Consider the following 25223-nt stretch of genomic DNA (forward strand, 5'->3'; position numbering starts at 1 on the left):
GAGTCATTCCTAAAATGAGGAAGCTGAAGTTGTATTACTTTGTTAAATTTCTTCATTACCTTTGACATCTGAGCCTCTTCTACTAATTTCACAATCTGAGCCAAAGTGGTGTCATTGCCCACGTGGGTGGCGTTAATGAGCACAGAGCCATGTGCGTTTATAGACCCAGCAATCACTGTGCTTCCGGGTTTCTTAGTGACAGGCATGGCTTCTCCTAGAGGGGGAGAAAAGAGACCAACCATCATGCATTCAGCCCCACTTGGCACTCATGTGACCTGGCAGGTGCTGCGATACCCACCCAAAGGGAACATGAAACGAGCCACCCAACCTGTGATGAGGGACTCATCAGCCATGGTACTGCCTTCCAGGACTTTCCCATCCACCGGGAACTTTCCGCCGGGGACGACCTTGATGACGTCGCCCCGCTGCACCAGCTCCGTGGGTACTTGCTCCTCTCTGAAACAAATGCCACTCAAGTTATGCACACAGCAATTAACTGGAGCTCACTCCTGCTGGTCTGCCACCCGGGTCGGGTTCTAGACAACGTGTTGGACTGGTTACACTCTTTGCTTTTACACTGACTGGCAGTATTCATTTTATCTGTTCGTTTACAGATTGAGTCAATATTTAGTGCACAGCTAAGTGACAGGTGCTGCACTAGACACCGGAAATACAGCTGTGAACAGGACAGCAAAGTCCCTACCCTCATGAAGACCAATTCTGCGGAAAAAAACAGACAATGAACAGGACAATCCGAGGTATTAAATAAGTGTTATGATGCAAATAATGTGACTCAAGGGCTTTCTTTTTTTTTTGGGGGGGGGGGTGTTCACTTGGAAGACATGCTGTGACCTGGAAGACAAGAAGGGCCAACATACAAGGGAAAGAAAGTTCAAGGGGAAAAACTCTGCTAATGCGAAGGCCCTAAGGCAGGAAGGAAGGGCGCCTTTGAAAAACAAGAAGTGAAGCAGGCAGAGTCCCGATCCCGTTGAGTCTTGCAGAACAGAGTATGGGCTTCAAATGTTAAGACTTTTACTGGAAAGTGACATAATTTGATTCACATTTTCAAGTCATCGCTCTGGTTGCTGCATGAGCACAGGGTGGCAGGGACAATAATAGAGGCTGGGAGAAGAGGTGGGCAAGCAAAAGATGGCAGTGGCGTGGGCCAGAGATGGCGTGAACACCCAGGATATTTCCAGGGCGTGCAGATACGCTAAATGAGTAAAGAAAAGAAGCAAAGAGGGGCGCCTGGGTGGCTCAGTCGGTTGGGCGGCCGACTTCGGCTCAGGTCACGATCTCACGGTCCGTGAGTTTTAGCCCCGCGTCGGGCTCTGTGCTGACAGCTCGGAGCCCGGAGCCTGTTTCGGATTCTGTGTCTCCCTCTCTCTGAATATGACTGGAGCTGAGAGAAGAGGGCAGAGCTAGAGGTACAAATCCCGGAGTTGTCAAAATACACATGGTACCTACAGCCCTGAAATGGTGCAAGGTCACCTGGGAGCATAAGTGGAAAAGAGAGGGAGTTCTAGATCCAAGCCCTGGTGCCGGGGCCACACTGGAGGCTGAACAGGTGGGAGGGCCAGCCAGCGGCAGGGAGGCAGATGGGCCAGTGGGGATGGCAGACTGCGGGAGCAGACGTCCTAGCCTCAGCCACAGCAGGCGTCACTACCCAGACGCGATACGGGCAAACTTCATCATACTCTGCACTTAAGATCTGCCTACTTCCGTGAAGGTAAGTCACGCTTTCATAAAAAAGAAAACCAACAAGAAGTTTCAAATGGAGACACTGGGGGGCAGGGGCAATGCTGGTGGAGAGGCATTAAAATCAGCAATGGCTGGGTCGGGGCAATGGAAATGAATTGACGTGTGAAGGAAAAGCAATTTCAGCAACCGATGGAGGCAGCAGCCCAGCGGGATGGGCAGAGGAGAGCGCGCGAAGCGAGGAGACAGGCCGTGGCTCAAGAAGCTCTCACAGGAGGTTTTGCAGAAGAGAGAGTGGAGTCAGACAGGCGCGAGTGAGTCGTAGGTGTGTGTGTGGACTGGATGCCGGTCCCCAGACAGACAGAGACACATGGTGGGGGAGAGGAGGGAAGGACAGAGCGAACGGAGGCCGCTGGAGAACCACCCAGGGGCCACATAACACATCACTGTGCACAGCACGGGTTTGAACCACGTGGGTCCACATCTACGCGGTTTTTCAATAAATACAACAGAGTACTGTAAGCAGATTTTCTCTTCCTCCTGATTTTCTTGACATTTTCTTTTCTCTAGCTTACTTTATTATAGGAATAGAGTATATAACAACCTGCAAAGTAAGTGTTCATTGACTGTTTATGTTATCGGTAAGGCTTCTAGCCAACAGTAGCTGATTCGTTTCGGGGGAGTCAAAAGTTATACTCGGATTTTCGACTCTGCACTGGGTCAGCACCCCAAACCCCCACCGCTGCTCAAGGGTCAACTGTCGAGAACCGTGCCTCGTGATCAAATGCTGACAAAGTCAACTAAGCAGGCTCCGGGGTTATTTTACACACTTCTTTCATTCTATAATGATTCACTCTCATCAGATGCTAAGGATGCCTTATCAGTGTGAGAAGGTAAAATGGACACTTACTGAGTGCACGTCCTGTGCTAGATTTTTACTTATTTTCTCATTGAATCTTCCCAAAAGTATATGAGGTAAGTGATATTCACTCCCATTTGAGCAAAAACCTGAAGATTTCTTAGGAAGGCACGGAATTGAACCTACATGCCCATTTCTTTCAACGTTGCTATGTGTAAGCGTATAAAACCCCAGAGCCAAAGGGTGCAGAGATGTTAAGTATTGACATCAAAACTTTCTTTTTTAAAAACTGTGCAGGAGCACCGTCGCATAACGAGGATTCAAGAGTCTGTCTGTCCGTCTGTCTCCAAAGGTCTGGTGCTGCCTCCATGCTCCATGCCACCACCTCCCTGCAAGGCTGTGAGCGCACGCTGCCCCCCCAGGAGCATACGGACGCAGTAAGCGTTTAGTGTCCCCAGACCAAGCGCCACATGTGCCACTGTGTGCACCAGGTGCCAGGGACGCAGTGGTGAGCAAAAGAAGACACGGCCCTGACCCTGGGAGCTCACAGTCCTCGTGAGGGCCCTGGTGAGTCACAGGGCAGTGGTGCCATCCGGGTCAAGTCCTAGTACAAAGCCACAGTGTCCTCCATTCAACAATGGCGATTTTGTTCCAGGATTAACTGAGATGATGCATGTTAAGGACTGAGCACAGTGCCTGACATACAGTGAGCGCCCAGTGAATGCTGGTGACTTCTATTATATCACCTAATGGACATTTTCACTATTGACGGGCCTCTGCGCAGCAGGCACCGTGCTGGGCTTGGGTACGAACAGGACAAAGCGAGCCTTCCTCTCAGGAGGTTCACTGCCCAGAAGCTACAAGCAGATCCGAGTATGTAAGTTCAATAATGGCCACAATACAATCAATGGAGCAGGAAAAGAAGGGCCCTTTAAAAGGACAGGGAGTGGGGGCGCCTGGGTGGCTCAGTCGGTTGAGCGGCCGACTTCGGCTCAGGTCATGATCCCGCGGTCCGTGAGTTCGAGCCCCGTGTCGGGCTCTGTGCTGACCGCTCAGAGCCTGGAGCCTGTTTCAGATTCTGTGTCTCCCTCTCTCTGACCCTCCCCCATTCATGCTCTGTCTCTCTCTGTCTCAAAAATAAATAAACGTTAAAAAAAAAATTTTTTTTTAAAAAGCTTTAAAAAAAATTTAAAAAAAAGGACAGGGAGTGGCACCCTGAAGTCTCAAGTGCTGGGAGTAGATGTGCAGAAATCTGTTTGGTGGCTGGGCAGGCAGGGTGGCAAACAAGAAGAGGAGACTTCTCCATAATCTGAGAATGTTCTCTGCTGCTTCTTCAAATCTTCCAGTGATGGGAGACGCCCAGGCCCTGCCCTTCTGGGGCCCGTCCACACAACCCAGAGGAGTTTCTCATCACACAAGATCTCCTCCGAGGCCTGTGTCAGGAGAAGGAACGCCTGCTCACTAGCGAAGGGGCGTAGGGAGCTGACATCAGAACCTTCTCCCCCAGCGTAACCTAACTACCAAGCTTTGGAAGGTTTGCTTAATCTGTGACTTGCCCCTTTGATCTGAATTGACCACATCTTTCTAAGCCTAAACAGCTTGATTTGAGGTGAACAGCACTTTCTGGGAGTCAAGGTGGCTCCTTCCAGCAAGTTCCCAGCGTTTCTTCTTCAGAAGCTTGTGTCCCCCACAAAACACCACCCTGCGGGAATACATTTAATGGAAAGGCGGTGTTTTCCCTAGCATTTCTTCCGCTTTAAGAGTTTCTGCCAGCAGTCTGTCTACCTCACCTGTCTCCTCTCTCCTCTCCTTCCTCATATAACACAAAGTAAAAAGACAAAGAAAAACTTAGAAGAGAACAGACACAAACCTAGGTAAGATTGTAACTCTGTTTTCCCCACTCTAACAGGAGCCTTCAATGCGGGAGCCTAGGGACCAGGCTGTGTGGACCTTTTAAGGTCAAGCACAAACACGGTGTAATTTCACAGTCACTTCATTCACTCAACGAGTATCTGCGCACCTGCCACATGGGTGTCCCAGGGTGAGTGGAGACATGGAGTACACAGAGGAGTGACAGCCAAGCGGGCCAGGGGACAGGAAAGGCTTCTTGAGGATGTGACCCCCAAGCCGAGCCCTGAAGGACAAGATGACAGGTGAAGGGGAAGAAGAAAGGTGTCGGGGGAGACCTGAGAGCCCCTTTCTGGGAGCTGCCAGTGGGGTGTGGCCAAATCGAGGTGGAGGGACGGCGACACAAAGGGCTGGGTCCACTGGGGATACCGGCGGATGTTGAGTCTCACGTGTGCGCTCACAGACTTCACCCTAAGGACAGCAGGGAAGCGCTACAGAGGAATGCAATCAGATCTGGGTGTCCAAGAGACCACTGGTTTGAATGTGGGAAAAGAGTTAGAAAGAGCCTTGGCTAGAAGCAGGGGGCCAATGAAGACCCTGCTGCAGTGCTGTAGGGGACAGAGCAGTGGCCTGAGCAGGCGTGGTGAAAACAGACACCACAGACACGTCCCCACCGGCCGAGGCCCGGACGTGGCAAGACCCCGCAGAAGGCAGAGGCTGACTCAGGGGTCACAGCACTGGTAGGCCTCATGTTACGCAGAAGGTCAATGCCTCGGGAGGGCAGTGTGTGGCCATGGGCCTGTCACCTCCCAGCGGCCTGAAGCACCCTTTCAGGAAGGTGGGGGAGGGGGGGGGGAGAAGCTACCCTACTTTCAGACGGGAATCGTGCCTCACAGGCCTTGACTGACGCTCTCCCAGCACACAGCTCGTCTGCGGCAAAGCCAGAAGGAACTCTGGCTTTGAAAATGGCACCGCCACAGTGATGACGGCAGTAGAAGGGCCCACGGGGTGTCCACAAGCAAATACTAATCACCATCTCTGGAAAAACACGGAGCTGTGACGGGAGGAGCCCCGCCATCCTTGGGCCATTTCAGGTAGCTTCTGTCTCCTGGCAGAGACGCATGTCTCCTCATACTCAAATCAAGGCAGGAGTCCCTGGACCTGCAGCCAGTGCCTTCAGGAGCACCTCAAAATGAAAGGCGACCAGTAAAAGCGGCCGGTCCATGGCTTTGTTCCCAGCCGGAACATTCCCGCATCCCAGAAACTCTCAGGTCATTAATTTGTGAGAAAAAGAAGCCAAGGTGTGCAACCACTGTGGAGCCACGGCAGTCGAGTGCGTGGAGCCCCCACGTGCCAGCTGCTGTCACACAGTGTCCACCCACCCGCAAGACAGGTGAGCCGAAGGCCGAGAGGGTGCCTGTCCCAGCTCTGCCACTCACCCGCCCGCCAAGGACTCTGGGCAAGTCACGCCACCCCACTGGGCTTCGGGTTCTTCCTAAAGAAATGGGGCCGTGGGAGCACCCACCTCCCAGGGGAGTGATCGGGTTAAATTAGGCAGTTTAACCTACTGGTCGCTACTGGGAATGGTATCCTGTAAGTTCTCAAATCTCAACTATCGCTACTGTAATTCTGACTCATATTCAAAAGCCAGCATCAGGGCAAAAACCAGTGCTTCCAGGCCGCGGTCGGCCGGTGCCTCATTCTCTGATTCATGTTTTCGGCGCAGGCTCGCCGAGTACCCCCTCGGGAAGCAACGGAGGAGGGCCTGTCTCAGCCTCCGACGGCCATCCTGGGGCACACACTCACGAACCCACACTGGCCACGGCATGCAGAACGGGCAGCACCACTGGGGTGGGGCACAGGGCTGCTTCGACAACAGGAGTTTGGACTGTAAGTCATGCTGGATGGTAAGAAGCAGCAAAGACAGACACACTGAAGAGCAATGAGACACTGACAGAGGGACGTTCCTGAGCAGAGGCCCAGAAGGAGAGGAAGGGAGCGTACAGAGGGAAGGCTAGCTTTGTAGGCTGAGTGACAGGAAACTGATGCATTTCCCACCCCGGAGTCAGAGTGAGATCACAGTCCAAAGGGGAGAGTGGTGGGGCTGGAGAGAGAATTCAGGAATGTGAAGGTCTCAAATAAGCACTGCCTAGAATATGAAAACGAGGCTGACCAGGGAAATACAGAAGCCTGAATTCGTGAAAATGCCTGTATTATTAAATATGCGTTGGAGTGCCTGGGTGGCTCAGTCAGTTAAGCATCTGGCTTCGGCTCAGGTCATGATCTCACGGTTCGTGAGTTCGAGCTCCACGTTGGGCTCTGTGCTGACAGCTCAGAGCCTGGAGCCTGCTTTGGATTCTGTCTCCTTCTCTCTCTGCCCCTCCCCCACTCATGCTCTGTCTTTCTCTCTCTAAAATAAGAAAACATAAAAAAAATTAAAAAAAAATAAGTAAATATGCCTTAAAAGCCAGTATGTGTAAGGGTTAAGAATATGGGCTGTGGAACCAAGAGCTTGGGTTATAACTCAATTCCACTGCTGAATACCTGTGTGACTTTAGGCCACTTGCTTAGCCTTTTTGAACTTCACTTCCCTCATCTGCAAAATAAAGGTAATAATAGTCCCCTCCTCCTACAGTTGTTTTTTTTTTTAATTTAGATGCACTATAAAGAGGTTAAAAGTGTCTGACAGACAATAAATGCTATATAAGTTCCAGCAATAATAATAACCACCATATTATTTTTAGTATCTGCTAACTATATGAAGAAGAAAAATACTTCTCCCATCTGTATTCCTTGGCAAGTTGAACCTCATCCCTCAGCCTTGTAAATCCTCAGGTCTTGCAAGGAAGGCCCAACGTGTGGACCGTGCTCCGTGCTCTGTGAAGCTTTCCCTGAACACCCCTAGCCTTCCTCTTCTCAATTCCAGAAACACGAATCACCTAGACCTCTCATTTGTCATTCAGCAAACCACACCACCTTGAATTCTCGTGGCTCTCGTAATCTGTAAACGCCTTATTAACTACCTGGATCAACAGGATGGACCTGACCACACAAGTCTTTGCTGGCCCCCACAATGTCTAGTGTAAGGTCATGAACACAATGGGTGTCTCAGGTGTCTTACACAGTCTGATATAAATTGGTCGAAAACTTTGGATGAAGACAACCCACCTGATGATCAAGTTGTCCTCGCCAAGGGTCACAACGGTGGCTTCTGTGGCTTGGAGAGACATGAGTTTGGCAAGGGCTTCTGAGGTTTTGCTCTAGGAAATGGCCAGAATGGAAAACAAGCTATCATAAGCTGACCGGTGCAAACCCAGACCAATGCTTACCAGGCGGGTATCAGAGAAAACCCCTGCGGAAAGAGGCCGACCCCTCATAACACACACACAGTGCACATCAAAAGGCTCCTCCAGGGGCGCCTGGGTGGCGCAGTCGGTTAAGCCTCCGACTTCAGCCAGGTCACGATCTCGCGGTCCGTGAGTTCGAGCCCCGCGTCAGGCTCTGGGCTGATGGCTCGGAGCCTGGAGCCTGTTTCTGATTCTGTGTCTCCCTCTCTCTCTGCCCCTCCCCCGTTCATGCTCTGTCTCTCTCTGTCCCAAAAATAAATTTAAAAATGTTAAAAAAAAAAAAAAGGCTCCTCCAGGATGGATGTTACTCACTGCAGTCATCTCCACACTGAAGGTACAATACCACCAAGTTCTATGAATTACATTTCAGCTGAAAAGACAGGACCAGTCTGCCTACTAACTGCCTCTTTTTTTTTTTTTTTTTTTGTAAGGTTCAATTTAATTTCTTTTAGGGCCTCAGTCCTACTCTTTTATAGAATACATTAAAATGCAGGGTGTTAAAAATGGCCTGACCGTAAGATGGAAACATGGATTTCTAGACTCATGAGCCAAATACTCAGTTATATACGAAGAGGCAGTATTCGTGCGGGCCTGAAATCCGGAGTTCTTTTCATTACACAATGCGCCTGAATAAAGGTTTCAGTAATTAACCAGATTAGCTGGGATTTCAGAAGTAGCAATCAGTTTGGAGATTAGCGATCAGAACACCTAATTATATGTCGGTTTCACATTTCTTTAAGTCTTTTGCCAGACTGTGTATAATTAGTAATTCTAAACAAGGCGTTCACATGAATTAAGACTTATATTACTGAAGACACAGTTCTTCTTTTCACCCGGAGCTGCAGTTACCTTCGCCACGTGTTCCAGCCACCGGCCCAGGGCAATGAACACAAAGAGCATGGGGGGGGTGTCAAAGAAGGTCACGGGGCTTCTCTCCGCCTTCTCAGCCACGGCCACCACCAGGATGATGACTGAGTAGGTATAGGCGATGCTCGTGGCCAGCACGATGAGCACGTCCATGTTGGCCGCCCCATGCCGCAGAGATCTGTAGGCCTGGATGTAGAAGTACCACCCGCCAAGGAGCTGAAAGACAGAGAACAGCAACAGTGCATGAGCAGGCATCCAGTCCAAGGAGCATCCAGAGACCTGGAGGCCCCTCAGGGCTGCAAATGCTTAGACATTACTTTCTACTCTGCGAGTGACATGTAGGAAAAGTATTTCCTGATTCATAAGACTACTGGCCACAGGAACGGAGGGTCAAGGTCATGGGGGACCTTTCAAACCCACAGCACATGACCTGAATGTCCATCAGCAGAGAACGGTGGCAATGGTGACATCAATCATGGTTCATTTATAACATGGATAGTGCTATGCAGTCCCAAAAGAGGATGTGTGCTAGGTCTATAAACCACTCACCTGAAAGATGCCCATGAGACATGGTTAAGTGAAAAAGCCAGTTATAAATCAGTTTATCTAGTATGATCCTATTTCAGTTAAAAAATACAAAGTCCCAGGGTGCCTGGGTGGCTCAGTCAGTTAAGCGTCCGACTTCGGCTCAGGTCATGATCTTGCGGTCCGTGAGTTCGAGCCCCACATCAGGCTCTGTGCTGACAGCTCAGAGCCTAGAGTCTGTTTCAGATTCTGTGTCTCCCTCTCTCTCTGACCCTCCCCCGTTCATGCTCTGTCTCTCTCTGTCTCAAAAATAAATAAACATTTTAAAAAATTAAAAAAAAAAAAACCAAAGTCCGTGTGGCTATATTATGTGAACATGTACACACATACATATACGTGAAAATGAGTATTTTTTCTACATAGATGAAGATCTGTAAACACACACGCCCAACCAGCAAAAATACTAAGGTAACCCTGGGGAACAGGATTGGGCTGGAGGCAGGGTATGATTCTAGCAAAAGAATATCTTCCCCTTTGCTTCTCCTACTTTAGTATGGTTTGGATTGCCTACAATAAATATATATTACATTTATAATTAAAAAGAAAATACAGAGAAAAGCAAATTCAGCTGACAAATAATTACATGCAGTCTTAAACCAGAGACATTCTCACGTTACCTCAGGAGTTTTATATTTTATTCTAAAACAGATGGGAGGGCACACTTCCCACCAGAAACACAACCAGCTCCTAAATATCGTCCCTAGAGTAGAAGCTCCAGCAGGCCCATCTCTTCTAAATTATAATTTCCTCAGGGGGCACCTGGGTGGCTCATTCGGTTAAGTGTCCAACTTTGGCCCCGGTCACGATCTCACGGCTCGTGGGTTCGAGCCCCGTGTCAGGCTCTCTGCTGACAGCTCGGAGCCTGGAGCCTGCTTCGGATTCTGCATCTCCCTCTCTCTGTGCCCCTCCCCTGCTCATGCTCTGTCTCTCTTTGTCTCTCAAAAATAAATAAACATTAAAAACAATTTTTTAGTAAATTATAATTTCCTCAGAACCACAGCCCTGTTATTCGGGGCACGAGCCGCTGCTTTTGACAACAAAGGCAATGCAAACTAAACAATAAACAAATAAGGGACACACCGTGTCACCAACACCTACAACCACCTACAACCACTGTGAAAGTGACAGCGAAACCAGGTCCTTTCAGTGCCCTCCGCAGGTCCTAAAGGAAAACAGCAGCCCCTGCAGGAAAGCTGTGATAAAATGCCGCCTAAGCCAAGCTGATGGGCTGTGTCTGGCATGACAGAGCAGAGAATCTGCTGGCCACACAGAGGCAGGGAAGATACCCACCTGGACGAAGGTGCACAGGATAAAGAAGATGAGATTTAGAATGGACAGTCCTGGAACAATGTTGTGGTCCAGGACCATTGTCTCGTGGGGCTCATTGCTGGGCACCAACATATAGATCATTAAACCCATGACAGGGATGCCAAACATCAGGCTGCACAGAAAAGACTTCTTCCACCTGCAAAGCAAAGCAGCACAGCAACCTATTAGGTGTCACCTGCCAGCTGGGTTATGGGCTAGTTTCCTCCTGGGGGCTCAGGTTAAGACTTGCCTTTGGCACACGTCTGGGACGGACGGCCAAGGGTACGAAAATGAAGGGAAGGTTCTCTCCCTGACGCCCGCCACCTGAGAGGATATCTAAACGTTCATACTTCTCATGGCTGTTCCAGGGACATACAGACAGCCTCTGCCTGCCCATGGCTGACCTGTTGCCTCTAATCTCTAGGGGAGGCAACTGAGGCCCAAAACTGAGAATCTAGACCCAGGAAGTTGAACATCCCAGTCCATATGGCTGCCTACTGCTCTTTCTTCAAAATAAAATCTTATACAGACTCCCAAGTAAAAAACAGGTAAGAGCAAAATTGTATTAGTATGAACATACTTATACGTTTGACCTTCAAAATAGAGTCAGTGACTGGGGCGCCTGGGTGGCTCAGTCGGTTAAGCGTCCGACTTCGGCTCAGGTCATGATCTTGCCGTCTGTGGGTTCAAGCCCCACCATCAGGATCTGTGCTGACAGCTCAGAGCCTTGAGCCTGCTTCCGATTCTGTGACTCCTGCTGTCTCTGCCCCTCCCTCGCTCACACACTCTCTCTGTCTCTCTCTCTCTCAAAATAATAAAGATTAAAAAAAAATTAAAGAGTCAGTGAGAACCGTAAAGCATTCTTGATGGACACCACAGTGACAGCTCTGGTCTCCTGTCAGCATCAGCATCCATGCAATTCCCACCGACTGTTGTGGAAGCTCTGACACGTCTCCACCCTGGCCCACAGACCCTGGCCTACAACACTGAAGTCTATACTCTCAGGCTGCCGCCAGGGCCCTGGAATTAGCCCGGCCGCTGGCCTTCCAGGTGCATCTCCTTTCAGTCCTTGCCTCCTCCAGGCATGCCAACCAGAGCAAAGGACAGGAGTCCCTGAGGGCCCCCCCGCTGTCGCCTCCATGCCCCTTGAGAACTCTCACCTCAACCCCCACCTCCACTGCCTGGCAAACTTCCACTCATTCTTTGAGGCTCAGATCATGTGTCTCCTGCTAGTTGGTTTCCCAGACCCCCTTAACCCACCTGATCCACCGCCCACCCACTCTTTCCTAGCCCAGCCGTGACAGTATCCCACTCATTCCTAACACCAGGCATAGCGCCCTACATACGACAGTGCCCGTGTGTTTGCTGAATGAGTAAGTGCACATCTGCATCAACGAATAAACTCAGGCCTCCTTCTTCCCAGGCCATTTTCTTTCCAGTGACCATGCTTCCTGCCCTCAGACCCCACTTCCAGAACCCTTTCAAATAAAGTCTTAAGATACTGTGTTGTAAAAGGAAAAACCCACACCCTCTCCCTCCCATCCCAACTTAAGTGCTGTCCTGTCTGTTAGCCACCAGCTGTAAGTGGCTATCTAAATTAAAATCAGTTAAGATCAAATGAAATTAAAGAAACTCAGTTCCTTAGTCCCATGAGCAGCTCAGCAGCTGGTGGCTCCCAGACTGGGCCCTGAGGGTAGAGAACACTTCTGTCATCGCGAGGAGGTCTGTCGGGACAGCGCTCTTCTAGAGGGTTAATGTCACAAGGGTAGTAAGGCAGCTAGTCCATGTGGACGGCACTGTGGGAAGCCAGGCGGGCAGGGACACCCTTAAGCACAGAACGAGGCAGTCAGGCCCAGTGGGGCGGGTGGAGGGGGGGACACTTAGACAAGAGCTCCAGCGTATCTTTTCTGTTCTACCTACTGCTTTATTTCCACCTTGTGGTCCAAGTGATGCACGTTGGGGTTTCTCTGGGCCGGGGAAGCATGAAAGCCGATTTCCTTGTTATTAAAAAAAGAAAAGTGAGAAAGAGGGAGGAAGGCACTTGGTTAAAACATGCGTTGGTAGAAAGCATTTTACATCTTTTGAAATCAGAAAGTCATTCGAAAATCGCTCAAAAGACTGGATTGGTTTTTCCGTTCATGACTTCCGTTCCCAAATCATACTACAAGTCCTGTCATACTTGTCATACTTGTCATACTACAAGTCCAGCACCAGCTATGCTCACAGACTGTGTCATCCCCAAGGAGGTGGCCCCAGACGGTGACTCCTATTCCTTCTGTGGGTTAAGGCAGCAGGTTCTGGAAGAAACTTCAGCATACCCCGAGGCTGGTCAATGCTGAATTAGACACACAGAACTGCTGTGTGAAGAACCCCAAACATGGAGGGGTCAGGGGCTGTCACTCATTCCCTGCATGAGGAAACTGAAGGTCAGAGGTTAGAGATCCTGCCCAGAGCCATCGTGCTGTCAGAAGAGCGAGGCCCAGTGCTTGCTGCTCGGGTCTCCGGACTCCCAGCCCAGGCCTCTTCCCACTGAGCAGACCCTGGCTCCCTCAACACCTGCGCGCTGCAGCTCCCACTGAAGCCAGATGGGGACTGTACCGCAATCTGCTGGTTCTTTTCAGCGTTTCTTGCGCCGCCTCGCTCCCTGACCCTCTCTTCCTTATTTGATCTGACCCCTTTACGAAATTACACAGGAAAAGCTGTCAGGAAATGTCCCAAGAGTCAGCACAATATAAAGAGGGGCCTCGGACTCTCACGTTGGGATTTCACACAAAAATTAAAAGTTCTGGTTGGAGAAAGAGCATCTAGGACCGTGTAAAGACAAATCCTTTTACGACTAATACCAACCTAATTACATTAGGAAAAGATGCACCAGAGATGCAAGAACGGAGGCCAGACATTGGTAATATTCCTCAGACATGGATAAAGGCGGCACCGCCCTGAGATCGGCAGGCAGAATGGGGGCCGGGACGGGCATGGTAAGTAAGAAGGGTGACTGACATGTGCTCAAAGCACCACCTGGGACCCTCCCACCTATGAGCACAACAGTCTGACTTCTTAGCCTCATCAGGGCCACATCACTGCTGTTCTGTATGACCTGTGGTGTGGCAAAACTCAAAAGGCCGCTGAGCTTGGAACTGTAAGGTCTGGGTTTGAGGGCCAGTCCTGCAACCTTTAGCTGGGTACCAGCGAGCAAAGTCACTTAACCTCTCTGGGGATCTTTCTCCATCTGATAAAGAAGCTGTGTTGTGTGCCTCTAAGACAGAATTATTAGCAGCAGCAGCAGCAGCCTACATAACACACATCAAAGAGCTCTGCTAAGCCACAGAACAGGCAACATCTCCCTTAAACACGCGCGCGCAGTGAAGAGAAAATGGATGACAACTTCAAGCCTGCCACAAGATGCTTCCCTGCGTTAGAACTTCCTGCTGAACTCCATTTATCCTGACCATCAGTTATTACGAGTTAATCTCGTTCAGTTTTGACTATCTTCACCCATTCAGCTCAGCACTAATGTTCACCCGCTCACGGTGTGGTAGAATACAGGCCTTAAAAAGGAAATGGCGGTGTCTGTGGACAAAGCGAGGGAGGGAACAGAGGTAGGGAGTGCATGAACACTAAGTAATTTTCCAAAAGAGAAACGACCAAACTCTCCCATCAACGAGCGGTCCTGACATAGTGGTAAAACGCAGTACAATTCGTCTCATTTCCAACAATCCTTCGGTCTATAGATGTTTGGTCCAGGCTTAAATAATACTTCATAATTACAATTAGGTAATTAAACCCCATGTGCCAGGTGTCCTGCTGATACTGATGTTTCTCCAGGAATATCTACAATTAAGACAATAATATCCTTTTTCTTACCCATTCACTGATTTTCACCCTCAGACTGTCTGATATTGACTTGATTTCACAGTTTATTTTAAAACAATCCACCTTTATTTCCATCGGAAAACCTGAAGGAGAGGTTAGGTGACTTTTTTCTTTTTAATTTTTTTGGCTAGCTATATTTTCTCATTTTCCTACAGTGCATATAAATCACTGTTATGAAAAAGGAAGGTATATTTTTTTTAATTGAAGTATAGTTGATGCACGACGCTACATTAGTTCGTATAATGTTTTTAAATGAACGACTTACCTCGATAATCTTGACAATATCCCGCGGACCAATCATTTCAGGATCAAACTTCACGTGGGCTTTGCTGGTGGCAAGGGCCACAGAGGCGTAGGTGATGCCGTTCGTTCTGGTGAGTTTGGACTCTATGTTGTGAACGCAGGATGCACAGGTCATGCCCGTGATCTGCCGCACAAGACAAAAATACTACTCAGGACTGAGAGGATCCCGTCAAAGGCACACGGGGGGCTGGGTTAACAGGCAGCCACGAGCCCTTCCTCCTTCCACAGCACCCTTCCTGAGGCCCTGGACTCCCACCTCCAGACCTGTGTGCAGGACTTTCACCCGGAACATTCCCCCAGGGGCTGTGGGCATAGAAACAGTGCTTCTTCCCTAACTCGGGGACAAGAGACGTAGCCAGTCACTGAGCAGATGGCAACAGACCGAGGCTTCACTTCCAGCTCTGACAGTGATGGGCTTTCGTGAGCCACCCTACCCTCTCCGTGAGGCCACTGCTGCCACGCCACGCTGTGTGTCTTCACATCACGGAGTGAGACATGCCATCCCTGGATATGTATTTAGGCAAGTCAGATGAGTCGCTCTTCCAAGTATCAGAGGTCAACATTTCCCAGAATACTAATTAAATACAGACATAAAATGTCCGGTGTCTGAGCATGTGATAACGATATAACTGACACTGCTCAGTTTAAGATAAAAAACACTGTTCAAAAAATGTTTTCACTGGGGTGCCTGGGTGGCTCAGTTGGTTAAGCGTCTGACTTTGGCTCAGGTCACGACCTCGAGGTCCATGGGCTCGAGCCCTGCTTGGGGCTCTGTACTGACAGCTCAGAGCCTGGGGCCTGTTTCAGATTCTGTGTCTCCCTCTCTCTGCCTCCCCGTGCTCATGCTCTGTCTCTCTCTCTCTCTCTCAAAAACAAATAAACATTAAAAACAATCTTTTTTTAATGTTTTCACCTTTCCCAATAATATTTGTGATCTAGATTTTCCACAGTAGTCTGAGAGAGACAGAGGCATCCCCTTGGGGCTGAGGGTCTGCAGCGAGGGTCCTGCTCCTGTGGCGGGCATGACCGGGGCTAGAACCCAGAGAGCAGGTCGTGTTACCTGACCACACACTGGGAGGCCTGTCCAGGGCAAAGGGTTTGCTCTACAAAGAATGTCACTTATCAAGAGCTCAAAGTGCCACTCGTGTCCTTAGTACTCTTTCTTTAAACATTTACTTACTACTAACGGCAGTAACTGAACACAGTTAAGGAAGCAAGACCCTTTCACCTCAGTAAAACAGCATTACTCACAGTCTCCCCTTATTTACACATAAAAAGCTTTGTACGGAAGTGCCTGTGAACACAGCATACTGGAAATGCTAGATGTACCCAATGTTTCAGTGATTTGCGGTCATGTGCAGATGACAGTAGACAGACAGGAAAAACGAGGCCCCGTACCATCCCCTCCCCGTCCACACTAGGCACAGCAGCCATCCTTACCGTTCATCTTGGACCGTGTGCTTCAGGACGCCGGTCGCCAGTTACCTTCTAGACACCCCTGTGCCTACGAGCCGGCCTTCCCCCGCTGTGGTGGCACTGGTTGACACTGGCTACCACACCGACTCACCTCCCCTGGCCTTGCCACATCTCTGCATTCTAGCTTCCCTCTGGGCCTTATGGAATGTGGTCATATTCAACTCTCTCAAGACCAAGCTCTGGGGGTCCTCTTCCTCCCACACTCCCGCCACCCACCTCCTCCTCCTCCTCACACCTTGAAGGCGCCCAGTGGGATGTACCCCTATGACTCTGTGACATAACTGACATTCCTGCACAAAATGAACAGGCCACTGTTGTTGGCTTCAAAGGAGAACGCAACTCCGACAACACGCAGGATACGTGCAAAATGGGAGAAGTTTCCTGGCCCCTGTCAGACGCCTGCAGCCCTCTTGCCCCAGCGCCCGCCTGGCCGCTGCACTTACGATCAGCTCGAGGTCACCATCTGAGCCTGTGTAGTTTTCCATTACTGCAGCCTCAAAGCCCAAGTCCTGGATGAGCTGAGCTATCTCCAGCGGCTGGATGACTTCCGGATTGTATTTAATCTCTGCCTTTCCAGCCATCAAGGCGACCAGCACCGAGAGAATACCTGGAACCGTCGGGCCACAGTTACAACACTCCAGGCAGGGCCTCTGGGATGACACATTCAACACAACCTAACAAAGAAACACATCTGCTCCCAGAAGCCTCTAGAACAGGAGTTCTCAAAGCGGACTGCCCTTTAGGATCACCTGGCCTTTTAACGAGCACCATGCCTGGCCCCAAACCCAAACCAGTTAAACCAGGACCCCTCAGGGTGGGTGCCAGGCATCTTTTTGTAAAGCTCCCCAGGCGACTTTAACGTACCAGCCAAATGTGAGAACCACTGTTCTAGAACAGCACTCCTCACACATTGATGAGCAAATCAACCGAGGACCTTGTTAACCTACAGATTCCGGCTCAGTAGGTTTGGAGTGGGTCTGAGGTTCTGTAGGTCCACCCGGCTCCCAGGTGATGCCTGTGCTGCTGGCACCGGGATGGCAGCAGGGTGGGGTGGGGGGTGGGGTGGGTGGCTTTGAGTCAGGCTGGAGAAGACACGGACCGTGTCCACACCTCACAGCAAGGGATACAGTCTGCAGCTTGCAACTACTAAATGTCAGTTAAATGGTGTCCTTTTCCCTCAGACACTTTTCATACACGGAGAAAAAAATTCTTTCAAAAGTGGTTGTCCTTACTCTTTTTCAGGCTCTGATCCCATTCAGAAGTGGAAGAGAAATCCTACAGATTACAGACCACCCCGACTTACAATTAATTTGGCTTAAAAATTTTCAACTTCATTTTGGTGCGAGAGTGATACACATTCGTTAGAAACCAGACTTCAGATTTTGGGTTTGGATCTTTCCTGGGGCTACGCCATCATGACAATGAGCGACAGATACACATTCTGACACATTTCAGGGTGGCTTGGCCAAGCTATGATGTTTGGTCGGTTAGGTGTATTAAACACATTTTTTTTAAACGTTCATGCATTTTTGTAGGGGGGAGGGGCAGAGAGAGAGGGAGGGAGAGAATCCCAAGCAGGGTCCGTACCATCAGCACAGAGCCCAACACGGGGCTGTGAACCTGAGCCAAAACCAAGAGTCTGATGCTTCACTGACTGAGCCATCTAGGCTTTAATGCATTTTTGACTTACAATATTTTTAACATACGATGCATTGACTGGGACATGATGCCATTGTATATCCAGTGAGATTATTTGTGAGTTTGAGGGGGAAAATAAGACTCATTCACATAAAAGAAAGAAACGTGCTTTAGAAAGGATGCCATAAGGAATAAAAATGAGGGCTGCAAGTCAGGAAAAGAAACACAGGAACCATGAGATGTAGGATATTTTATGAACAGCCAGCCCATGGATGACAAAGAAACTCTTAGAACACCTAAATTTGAGAAGAGTCTTTCTAGAGCTCCAGCCACGATAAAACATAGGGAACAAGAGGCTGGAGACACATCATCCTAATTTGGGGCTGCCTGTGATGGCCAAGGAATCTGAGCAGAGAGATACATGGAAAGAGAGAAAGGGACTCCGGTGGCAAGGTCGTCATGGTTAAGATATTTTCCAAACAAAAGTGGGACAGGATCTTTGTTGCACTTTCAGGTTTCAGAGACAGTACTGGAAATGTAGTCCAGAGGACAAAACTTGGGCACTTCCGTTAACACTCTATGATTTACAGGGACAAAGGACAGAATATTCAAAATTGCAACTTCTCTGCAAACTGCAGGCTACGTATTCATGTGCTAGCTGGAGGCTGATGGATGGGACTGGGGGTGGGGGTGGAGGAGATAAAGACCACCACTAGGACAAGCTGAGGAAGTTACCCACGGAATGTCCCTGACCTTTAAACTGGACTGCCCCTCACTAACTTACTCGGAGACATTTTATCTTAAACAAACTAAACACTTCCTAAGCAGCAGAATGCCAATTGCCCAAGAACATCAGACAAACATCTCTACCATCGCCTAATGAACTTGCTGCCAGAGTATCAGGGCTGCTGACAAACTGAGTCAATGAGGATCGTGAAGGGAGAGCACAGTGCCCATTCTGCTGACCGCAGGGGCTCACAGCCTACACGTGGCTTCCCCAGTTCAGTGTGTAGATGGCTTACCTGCCTCTTTCTGAAGGTTTCTCTCTATGTTAGACACACAGGATGCACAGGTCATGCCTGTGATCTGTAAAAAGCACTTCTGTGGTGCCACTGCTGTAGAGGCCTGCGGGGACTTTGACGAGCTGCCGGGGTTGTGGTTCTTAGGGAGCCCCCCAGCATGGGGAGCCGTTCCCTGCACAGACACAGGTCCGCCAGCTGTGGTGTGCACTGTGGAATTACCTGCGCTGCGGTTCCCAACATGGTTGCTGTAACAGTTTTCTAGGATAAAATGGAAGAAATCATTCAGATTAAAAGGACAAAGAACTTTTTTTACAACAGGAGGTTCGAGCCTGACAAAGTTCTTAAAACAGCTCCATGAAGGTTGGTGTTTCCATCACTGTCCCCCACCTCCCCACAACTAGAGACACAGGCACACAGTGACAGACACATGAAAAGATGCCAATACTCAAGAATGGAATGCTCCAGTTGGATGAGTGCTCTAATTAGATGATGACAACAAGAAGAACTCACCAGGCCCTCTGCGAAGCACACGTCCTTTAAAACAGCTATGGTACATAGGACTATCGCCCCCATTTTATAAAGAACTGAGTTAGAAGAAATTTTTTTTTATTCTTTATTTTTGAGAGAGAGAGAGACAGAGTGCAAGTGGGGGAGGAAGAGAGAGAGAGGGAGACCCAGAATCCGAAGCAGGCTCCAGGGTCCGAGCTGTCAGCACAGAGCCCGATGCGGGGCTAGAACTCAAGAACCGCGAGTTCATGACCTGAGCTGAAGTCAGATGCTTAACCGACTAAGCTACCCAGGCGCCCCTGAGTTACAAGAAATTTAAAAATGTGCCCCGAATTCCTCAGGTGATAAGTAATGAAGCTTTTTCTAAACCAGGTCTCTACCTCCAGGATCTGTCCCTTTAACCACGGTCACATTCTGGTTAGCAGTCCTTCACTCCCTCCCTACAACAATCAAAACAACCCAACACACCTTTATTGAGTTGTTTGCCTTTTTCTCATCGTTTGCCTACGTCCTGTATGTACTCTGGACACGAATCCTTGTCGTGGGTCCGCACTGCAAGTGTCTGCTCCCGGTCTGTGCTCCGCACCTGCACTCTCATCTAATGGTGTCTCTTTTGATAAAAGAAGTCCCGAATGTTAATGAGGTCTGACTTATCAACCAACTAAGCCAACTCTCATGGTTAGTATGTTTCGTGCTACCTAAACAGTGAAAATGTTCATGCTGCTTTCTTCTAGAAGCTGCTATTTTAATGAACTTCCCCATCAGGCCTATGATACCTGCATTTTAACTTTGTGTAGGGAAGAGGTAAGAGTTAGGGTTAATTTCTCTCCACTTGGATATCCAGTGGAACCAGCTCCATAAACCGAAAAGACCATCCTCTCCCCCACCGAGTTCTGGGATGAGGGAGCAGATGCTGTTGGGGACCATTTTTCTCCCCACCGCATGTGTGTATATATGTATACGTAACTAATCACCCAGGTCAAGATGTAGAAAGTTTTCATCACTCCAGAAAGTCAGACCTTTTGATAACAGAATTTGATAACAGAAAGGACCTTTAAGAGTATATACAAAAGATAATTACATCATTTAAAAAACGAACTCTCGCTATTTGAAAATCCACAGCTGCAGACGATAGAAGTTGGCATTAACCTGTACTGACAATAGGCCATGACTTCGCAAAGTTTTTCTTCTAAATAAATCTCACATCCTGGGATGTTTTGCTCATTTTCTGAAAGGTGCTAAAAACTACTTCCGAAACTCATTCTAAGAGTCCAGTTGATCAACACTTTCAGCACCTTCAGTGAAAACCCTCCAAGGACCTGGCCTTACAGGACCCCTCTACCTTCCGGAAGCAGAGACCACACCTCATCCATCAGAACAGGTGTACTCTCCTGGTCTTTGTCATTGTTCAAAATGACTCTGGCCTTTGGATCTCAAATTCACAAAAGCTGTTTTGTAGTCTCAGCCTCTCGACATTCTATCTCTACCCATCAACCCCTCCAGCACCCATTAACCCCTCCCATTACCTGTCCAACTCTCTTGCACCCATCAACCCTTCCAGTACCCATCAACCCCTCCCTTACCTGTCAAACCCTCCTGCACCCATCAACCCCCCCCCTTACCTATCCAATCCTTCTGTACCCATCAATCCCCCAGCACCCATCAACCCCTGACATACCCATCAATCCCTCCCATACCCATCACCCCCCCCCGCACCCATCACCCCCTGTACCCAACAACCCCAACCATACCTGTCCAACCCTCCTGTACCCATCAACCCCTCCTGTACCCATCAACCCCTCCCATACCCATGAACCCTCCTGCACCTGTCCAACCTCTCCTGATTTTCCCAGTCCATCATCTGTTTTCTGGATTCACCTGCGTGTCTATCCAAATATTGTGGTCAACAATTTTAATACTGGTACTATTACAGAGAATTTCATACCCCCCTTACTAACTTATAATTTACACATTGCCATTTCTTCCACATTGAGATCTAACTCAACTAAATTTGGGGCTTCTGGAGATTGCTAAAGAAAGTTGAATTAAACTAACAAGACCCAAACAAGCCTATGTTATTGGGTCGTTTTTCTTTATCAATCTACGCTAATACTATGGGTGGGCATTCAGCTTTCTGGAAGCCTACCTGACAATATTATCAAAAACAGTACCTCTAACTGCTTGGCACTTAGTAGAGGCACAGTAAGTATTTGTAATGGAATGAAATAATGTTTACTCTCTGTGACCGAGCAATTACACTTTCGGGTATTTACCGTAAGGAAATAACTGTGTGCACAAAATTTAGCCTCAAAGATGCCCATCAGTATTCTTTACAATCACATGCACATGAAGTAGATGGGAACAGTCCAGTAGGAAACTGGTTATGACTAAGTTACGGTGCATCCATATGACGGAATGATTTGCAGCCACTCAACATGGTGTTGCAGACATATGGACGGACCTATAAGTATGTTTATGATAAATTGTGGGGTGAAAGAGATTACAAAACCACTATGTATAATACAAATCTATGTATTTCTAAATATAAATTACACATGCTTTGGAAAAGCCCAGAAAAGTATATGTGAAATAAAGTACACCACGTGGATTCTGGGGTAAGAATATTCTAGACAGAGGGATAGCAGGTACAAGACCCTGAGGTGAGGACAAGCCTGATATGAGGATTGGAAAGGGGTTAGAAAGGTAGGGAGTCGGGGGGGGGGGGTCAGGGAGGGGGCTTCTAGATCACCCTAAGGACTCCCTCTTAAGATGGGAAGGTTTCAGAGTATTAACAGAGTAACAGGATTACTGTGAATACTGGGCAGGGAACAGACTGTAAGGCTGAAAGGCAGGAAGGAGAGACTAGCTCAGAGCCTGTCTAGTGGACACAGCTGATGGTGGCTTGTACCAGGATGCTGGCCCGTCTGACCTTATCTTCCATTACTTATATTCAAGTTCCACCCAAGCCAGACTGCTCCCGAGACAAGCTGGAGCTCATGTCTCCTCCGACTTTTCCCGGTGTGTGGTCTTGCCCCTCTCTGCCTGCTGAGATGCCATCGCATTCTGAAGTCTTACCCGAGCCCAGCTCCAATGTCACCTCCATTATCCGGTCTTTGGGAGCCCCACAACCAGATGCTGGCTTTTCTCCTCATCTTTTGAATCTCAGGAGTGCTTTACCTACACTTGCCTTGTCGCATGTATTCCAACCTGCCTTGGATGATGGGTCTCTGATCTGCTTCCTTGTTAGAGTATGAGCTGTATGTGGGCGGGTCCTGGACGGCCTCCGAGTACTCATGGCGGCCAGCACAGTGCCTGGGGCCCAGAAGACCCTCAGTACGTGCTGGGATGAGGGAACAGTGCCCCAGAAGTGACATTATCCATTTACAAGGCTGAGGGGAACATGTCATACATGATAGATGACTTTTCCTCACGCTGTATTCATATATCCAATCACCTGTCCATTAATTCATTCATACAAAAAACATTTACCAGGCAAACCAGTGCACAAATGCAGAGCTGATTTCTAGATAAAAACCAGATCTTACTGTATTTTTAGCTGTCAAATAAGCTGACTGAAATTCAGTGCCTGCCACTTGCCTACATGCTCTTGATCATTCTCCTTCCTCTCCCTGTTCCATTATCAAGGGGGCTGACCCTGCAAAACCACTTTTCCCAGGGTCCCTTGTCAACTGGTTTCTGGTTAAATTTGGTATCCTGGAGGTAGCAAGTGGGAAACAGGACAGAAATGGGGGAAACCTAATGTGTTTCCCATCTACCTACTGGGAGCCCAGCTCCTGGCCACGGCCTCCTCCTTAGTAGCTCCTGTGGTGAGCCAGCTCCCACCAGGTGACCTCAGCCCCTGGGCTCTGGTGGCACCCTCCTGCCTGGGGTGCCAGCTTCTGCTACCAGCCATCTCTTGGGTTTCCTTCCCATTCCCTGGTTTGGTTATTTGGCTCTCTAACTTGTCTGAGTAGCTCCTGGATTAAATCCCGTCACTGAGCTACCCCACGACCCGGCTTGTCACAGCCTGTTATTTTCTTTCTCTTTCGCTTCCTTCACAAATACCTACTATGTGCTGGGTGCTGCTGAGTCCAAGGAGAAACAAATCACCTGGTTTGAAGACTGTGCTCAAGAAGCCCCTCTTCCTGGTCAATCCGGAATGACCAATCAAATACACGTAATTCTTTTTTAATATCTAAGTGGCTACAGTGATAGTTACCGGCACACTTACGGTTTATCCTAAATTAAGACTGCCAGGTGAAATACAAGACGCCCAGCTACATGTGAATTTCAGATAAACAACAAATACTTTCTTAGTATAAGCGTGCCCCAAATGTTGCCTGGGACATACTTATACCAAAACATTAGTCACTGTTGATCTGAAATTCAAATTGAACTAAGTGTCCTGTATTTTATTTGCTAAATCTGGTACACTAAATACCTCTTGGGCTAAACACGTAATTCTGTCCAATAAAAATCACTGTTCTTTTCTTTCTAGGCTTACTTGGTCAAATCCAATTATTCTGGATTATGCAGTTCAATGCAAATTTCTTTTTACTGCCAACAACCTGACTCTACTGTTTAAAGACTTGAAACCTCATACAAATAGAGCAGATGATGACTCTGTACTACATTTCCTACCATTTAAGTACAGGATTTACTGTTCCATTGTGTGTTCCTTACTGATTTTTGTTTAAAAACAAACTCCTTCCTGAAACGTGGTACAAAAGACAAAGTACAGAACGGGGCCGAGTCATTCCACATGACTTACCCACTGCCTTTAAGGGTGTAAGTGCAGGCCAGCCCCACTGACAGGGGACCTTTCCAAGGAGACGCACTTTATCTCGGCGGCCGCTGCAAAGTACATGTGGGAAGCCCCAGTCCAGCTGGCCCTGGGCACGGCCGGGGGGCTTTGCCCACGAGCCCCTCCTGGTGCCGGGCTGGCCACCGCCCTGCAGCACAGTCTGAGTGCCCGCAGCTGGCACTGTATTGTCCTGGTGTACCTGCAACTCGCACCGCCCCACGGGGCCAGTAACTTGGGACCCAAACGGTTAAAACCTTGCTGCCCACACAGCTGGCTGTGGCATGTCCCACGCTTCCTCATCTCCGGCCTGGCTCTGAAGCCCGCACCTATCCATCACCTCTCCACCGCCGCTTGGCTCGTCTCCTGGAGGGCTGCGGCTCCACCATGCAGCTGGGCTCACCGGAGCCTCCCCCACCTCCTAGTTACACGGAGCCTGAGGCCCCTGAAACGGCTTCCTTTCTTTCCAGGGTGCCGTCCCTGTCTGTGACAATTTCCTCCTCCGGACACCCCTTCCTTCCACACCAGTGCCATCACGTTCCTCCCTCTGCCCTTCCCCGGTCACGCTCGCTTTCCCTGGTCTTCCGTCACTTCCCCTGGCTCCTGCCACTCCAATCTGCATTTCCAGCCCCACTCTCCAGGAATTCAAGCTGGCCTCCAGCAACTGCACACCTAGGGCTCCCCGCCGGCTCTCCCTTTCCTCCGTGGCCTGCCCCATCACACCCCTCCTCTGGACCAAGCTTGCTGGACCCAACCTCCTGAATGTCACCCTATTCCGTCTCTTGCCCTCCAGCCCCACCTCCTCTCACCCAGCCTCCCACACAGCCTCCGTGCCTCCATCCACACTACACTGACACCGACTGGCCAGCTCAAGTGCAAACTCACCTGCGCTTCCTCTGATTAAAATCCACTGCCGATGCCTGGGTGGTGAGGTCGGGTAAGCGTCTGATTCTTGATTTTGGCTCAGGTCACGAGCTCACAGTTCATGAGATCAGCCCCAAGTGTCAGCACAGAACCTGCTTGGGATTCTCTCTCTCCCTTTCTCTCTGCCCCTCTCCTGCTCGCTCTCTCTCTCTCTCAAAAGAAGTAAA

The 25223-nt window shown here is 49.2% G+C and overlaps 1 protein-coding gene across 7 annotated transcripts in view; it reads right to left on the reverse strand.

The window, feature by feature from the left end:
- The window catches only part of ATP7B (ATPase copper transporting beta), a 78980-nt gene that overhangs the window by 18255 nt on the left and 35502 nt on the right, over nt 1-25223 (reverse strand). For all 7 annotated transcript variants that reach the window (XM_058686426.1, XM_058686430.1, XM_058686427.1 and 4 more), the window contains 9 exons: nt 18825-19082; nt 16608-16771; nt 14651-14812; nt 12433-12509; nt 10495-10669; nt 8602-8835; nt 7574-7665; nt 329-456; nt 60-214 (listed from right to left, as the gene is read on the reverse strand). In XM_058686426.1, the coding sequence (XP_058542409.1) occupies nt 60-214; nt 329-456; nt 7574-7665; nt 8602-8835; nt 10495-10669; nt 12433-12509; nt 14651-14812; nt 16608-16771; nt 18825-19082 (1445 nt within the window). The remainder of the gene's footprint in view (nt 1-59; nt 215-328; nt 457-7573; nt 7666-8601; nt 8836-10494; nt 10670-12432; nt 12510-14650; nt 14813-16607; nt 16772-18824; nt 19083-25223) is intronic.

This window comes from Neofelis nebulosa, chromosome 1 (assembly GCF_028018385.1).
Source record: "Neofelis nebulosa isolate mNeoNeb1 chromosome 1, mNeoNeb1.pri, whole genome shotgun sequence".
NCBI classification, from domain to species: domain Eukaryota; kingdom Metazoa; phylum Chordata; class Mammalia; order Carnivora; family Felidae; genus Neofelis; species Neofelis nebulosa.